Source organism: Ascaphus truei, chromosome 2, assembly GCF_040206685.1.
Source record: "Ascaphus truei isolate aAscTru1 chromosome 2, aAscTru1.hap1, whole genome shotgun sequence".
Classification (NCBI taxonomy): domain Eukaryota; kingdom Metazoa; phylum Chordata; class Amphibia; order Anura; family Ascaphidae; genus Ascaphus; species Ascaphus truei.
Window position 1 is genome coordinate 417,184,678 of NC_134484.1, and position 5,000 is coordinate 417,189,677.

At 34.2% G+C, this 5,000-nt stretch overlaps 2 protein-coding genes across 3 annotated transcripts in view; both read left to right on the plus strand.

The window, feature by feature from the left end:
- COMMD3 (COMM domain containing 3) overlaps positions 1-3,744 on the plus strand; it is a 7,050-nt gene extending 3,306 nt beyond the window's left edge. Inside the window, exons 2-8 of the mRNA XM_075587556.1 lie at positions 1,123-1,234; positions 1,332-1,395; positions 1,617-1,651; positions 1,823-1,883; positions 1,989-2,045; positions 2,131-2,190; positions 3,503-3,744. Of these exons, the coding sequence (XP_075443671.1) occupies positions 1,123-1,234; positions 1,332-1,395; positions 1,617-1,651; positions 1,823-1,883; positions 1,989-2,045; positions 2,131-2,190; positions 3,503-3,562 (449 nt within the window). The 3' untranslated portion in view covers positions 3,563-3,744. The remainder of the gene's footprint in view (positions 1-1,122; positions 1,235-1,331; positions 1,396-1,616; positions 1,652-1,822; positions 1,884-1,988; positions 2,046-2,130; positions 2,191-3,502) is intronic.
- Positions 1-5,000, plus strand: part of BMI1 (BMI1 proto-oncogene, polycomb ring finger) — a 127,703-nt gene that overhangs the window by 104,466 nt on the left and 18,237 nt on the right. The window lies entirely within an intron of this gene.

Genomic DNA, 5,000 nt, shown 5'->3' on the forward strand with positions numbered 1-5,000 from the left:
ATATTTTTTTCTAAGAAAAAAGGAAGAAAGCCATAACCAGCGATTTAAGTTGTGTCTTTTCTTTTTGTTGAGATGTTGAGCTGCGGGTGAAATAATTTGCTGCTAGTGGACAAATCCATGAATTGCATATTAATTTTCAATCGGCATTTCGGCAATATTCAAGCTAAATGAGCAGCCGGTCCCTTCCATTCATTAAAATATATGAATAATTATTAACACCGTATCTATGTGCATGTAAGTGGTCAAACATAAGGCATGGTGCATGTGAAACGTATTAACTTAAAAGCCTCCTTTACTTCTCAAAAAAGTGATTTCCAATTGAGCACATAACTACTGGAAACATGTATGTATTTATCATCCCATGATATCAGGAGAACAGCAGGGAATAGAGGGAATCGTAATTGATTTTCAAGGTTAGCTCTTCTTTTATTGAAACATATATTGCATTGTATTCTGTAGCCAGATTATATATCTGGTGTACTTCGGTTGTTCAGATAAGATTAATGTGGGCTCTTATAAAAAAAAAAAAAAAGATTATTTGATTATGTTTCATGTACTCGTGTACAAAAAGCAGGTGCGTTGGCTAGTAAAAAAAAAATATATACATAAAAGTAGAAAGATTGTGAACAGAATGAAGAATGCATTCAATGCAGAATGAATGCCATTATTTTCTAGCTGGGGTCTCCTGTGAACATTGTATCAGCACTAGCTTTCTTCTTCATGTGTGTCCAATAGCACCCTGTGTCTTGTCTATTTTAAACAACCGTCAACTCTATATTAACTGTTATTTTCAGAGTTTTTTTATACATAATAAAACTTCAGTAAAAATTGTGTATAATATGTTGAAATTGAATAATTGATCTAATCTATTTGACACACACACACACACACACACACACACACACACACACACACACACACACACACACACACACACACACACACGTGTAGATAGATATGCACAGCCTCCCCCTCTCCCTCTCTCGTATTTGATATACCATTTATAAAAGCTGGAATGATGGTGTCACAATAGTTTATGTCCTATTTATTTTCTGCCTTATGGAAGACTCTTTTAAATCTCATATATATACATAGAATAAAACAATTCCTCTGTTGGTTTAGATAACGTGGAGCTGCAGCATATTGATCCAGCGCAAATGAAACACTGTCATGCTGCAGCCACAACGTGTATACTGGAAGCAGTGAAGCACAATGCAGACAGGTCAACCCTAAGGTACATACCCTTCTAATGCCAACACTTGGACTTATGTAGAGTAAACCCGCTCGGATTTATGACGTGATGCAATTATTCCTTATTCATTTTTCCACAGCACATTCCTTGAAGACTGTAAATTTGACAAAGAAAGAACAGAGCAATTCTGGACAGAATACCAGGTTCAAACATACATGACATTTTTATTTTATAGTATTGTCTCCCCCTCCCTCTTGCTGTGTGTGTGTGTGTGTGTGTGTGTGTGTGTGTGTGTGTGTGTGTGTGGTGTGTGTGTGTGTGTGTGTGTGTGTGTGTGTGTGTGTGTGTGTGTGTGTGTGTATACACACACACGTGTGTCAAATAAATATACATACACATAATATATGTTTTAAATTTCTTTCAGAAAAACAAGGATTCTTTGGAAATCCTGCTTGAAAGGTCAGTCCACCACTATGGTTACACGAATCAGTTTGTATAATGCAAAACATTTACCATAAAATGTGCTTTCTTTGTTTCAAACAAATCCTAGGTAGGCTTTTTTTCCCTAGTGAACCCGTGTACATTATGTTGTGGACAATTTGTCACTGCCTGGATTGTTTCCTTTTCTAGCATAGGTAGATGCCCTCCACATGTAACTGATATTTCCTGGCGTCTTGAATATCAAATAAAGGTAATTAAAAAATCCCATATGTACACGTGATAGTTATACTTTATGTTGTGTATTTCTGATAGTTTCAACGACGATTTTTTTTTATATATATATTTATTTTTTTAGACTAACCAACTCCACAAAACGTATCGACCAGCCTATCTAGTGAAATTAAACGTAGAGGTAACTGCAAATCAGTATTTGGAATTTAAATGAATTAATTGCTGGATTTGTGCAGTGTGTATTCAACTCTATCATTGTATTTCAGAGTTCCGATCCCAGCCAGAACCCAGATATTAGTTTTAATTGTTCTATGGAACAAATGCAGGTATTGTTTTCTTTTATTGTGTTTTGCCTTACTTGTTGGCTATCATTATCCAATATAAATATCGTTTGAACTCTATAAGCCACTCAACGTGTTTTCCACCCTGACATGACTACTCTCTTCTTTTTTTGTCAAAGGAGAAGAAAGCTTTAGTAGAACTTAATGTGCTAGCAAACTGAACTCATTGTGCTGGAATTAGTCAAAAAGTATTCTGGAAATACTGGTACAAGCCATATAATTGTGTATGATAAAATAAAACAGGAGAGCATAATGCATATTTAGTATGGATTTGAATTGTATCTTTAAATCAATGGTGTCTGTATGTTAAGGTGTTCAGCGTTGTACTAAATTGTTCAACACTTGTATATCATCAATAAAACTCAGGTTAGTGTAAAACTCAGTCTAACAAATGATCAGACTACGAATTTGTATCAGCCCGTTTCTATTTTTTAAATCGAAAATGAAGAAACTGGTATGTTTATAATGAGTAAGTTAAATTCTTAGATGTTTTCTTACCCCCTTGAAATGGACATTAAACAAGTTCGATTGATTTGTATACTTTATGATCAACTATGCTTTACCTTCCATGTATTTTTTTTCTACTTATACAACAGTTTGCTGAGCCACATACATATAAATGCCCTTTTTGAGAATTTATGAAATTATTATCAGGATAGACTTCTGCAAATTTGTATTATTACCAATATACGATTTCTAGTATACCACCTTTCCAAAATCGTTATCCTTTACCATTAGTACAGATTTTTGAAGAACCTTTAAATATTATGATAGTCTAGTCTCAATGTGGATTGCATTGGTTAATTTTTTTTATAGATTTCTTCAATGTATATTATGCTGCAGCATGTTTTAACAAATCAGTTTAGCAAATGTGTCCTGTAAAATTAAGATTTTATTGAATTCATTTGTCATTCTAACTTTTGTAGAAATGTAAAGAACTGCATGCTAATGAATGAGTTTGTGTGTGTGTTTGTTTTTTACTTTCAAGTATTTATTATACAGTTTACTTATCAGTCACGTTACATTGCAGTTCACATTCTCTACACTGCTAACTCCCTGATGTTTTGTGTCTTATTTATTTTATTGGATTTTCATTCATTTAAATCTGAAAGGGAGATACACTAAATTGGTCGCCCTTTCTAGTCTTTCTACCCACGTTATTGTTGTTGTTGTGTGATGCTGTATAAAATTGAAATCAATTCTCAAACGTGCTTTGTGTGGCTGTCCTAAATAAACCTATGGGTGCTAGATCTGGAAAGTTTTTAAACTTTCACATGTTTCTGTTTTTGTTCTTTAGGATTTAGTAGGGAAACTTAAAGATGCCGCAAAAAGCCTAGAGAGGACAACTCAGATGTGACCTTGTGTCCCTATTACGTGCAGCAATGCGATGAGGATCAGAGGATCCTGAAGCAATGACATTTCTTGTGCTTAACCTCTTGTTTTCCTGTTCTGAAAGGCAGATCGTTATTTTTGCATTCCATGTCAAATCTGTACATTTTCTTACCTGAAAACCTTCATGATAATAAAATATAAACGCTTGCTCTATGGTCTGATGTTTTCTGAAAGGGTCACATGCATTGATTGCGTTTTAATAAGGTTTAACATTTGTTTATTTCCAAAGATCAAAACGTTGTTAATACTAAATGGTGCCAATAAAAAAGTTATATGCATATGTTACTGCTGTTCAACTGCGTATTGAAGTGACACATTTGATTAGAATACTGTAAAAAAATGTTTATCACTAAAAATCTACAATCTTATTCACAATAATTTAAACAATGGCTTTCTTGTTGTGCTTTACTAAAATGCAATAATTTCGCCTCACTTACACAGAGACTTCTGTAAAGACTGTATATTTCTTTTCGGTCTAGCAGGGCAAATAATGGTTTGATGATATCAAGTTACATGATTTGTTCAAGAGATCGTTGGCTTTTGTTATTTTGGTATGACATCCTGCGTATTACAGCGTATTACTGTATAAATGTGGGTTTTAGTCGTGCACCCGAAAGACCTCACTGTGTAAAGTGGGTTCCACTTATTCTTCATCAGGCAGAGATGAGCCTGCACTGTAGGAAATGTGCAAAGTCAAATATGTATGTTCCCAAAACTTTCCGGCCAGACTGGAATAAGATTCCTTGTTGATATAAAGAAAGCCCTCCCTGTATTTGGTATTCAATATTATAAACCCAAATCAAAAGGTGAATTTCATCATACTTTTTTTTATTTTTAACTCTGGATATCTTTTTGTTTTCTTTTTTTTTATTTCTGTACGCCGTTTCCTAATGTGTTTTAAGTCTATCAAAATATACACTAAAGACATTACTACTTAAAAAACAATTGTAGGAAGATATAATGAGGCTGAGTTTGAAGTCTGAAGGAGTTTAATTCATACAATGGATGTTAGGATGATTTGTGTCTTTTCATTGGGTTGGTTTGGGGACTCCTGCTCTTGTATGTAAAATACAATTATAAGGAGGCGAATTAGTATGCAGGAGACTTGTAAGAATAATATTGTAGGAGGGTTGAGGGATCCCTTCTTTCCTTTGCTTGTGTTTCTATTGTGGAATGAGTTGGCCGAGTAATCATCTTCCCACAAATATCCCTGGACAAGCTGCAGAGATACTATTTCTGAGACTTATCGTTCATTTGTTTCCTGCTGTTTCTATTATTATTATTATATGCTATTAGTATATTATACTATATACGAAAATAGACGAGCAAACTCACGCAGAGACGAGTATACCCGTGCAACCCGCATTGGATTCCTATGTATGAGTAAAACCCTGTGGTATATT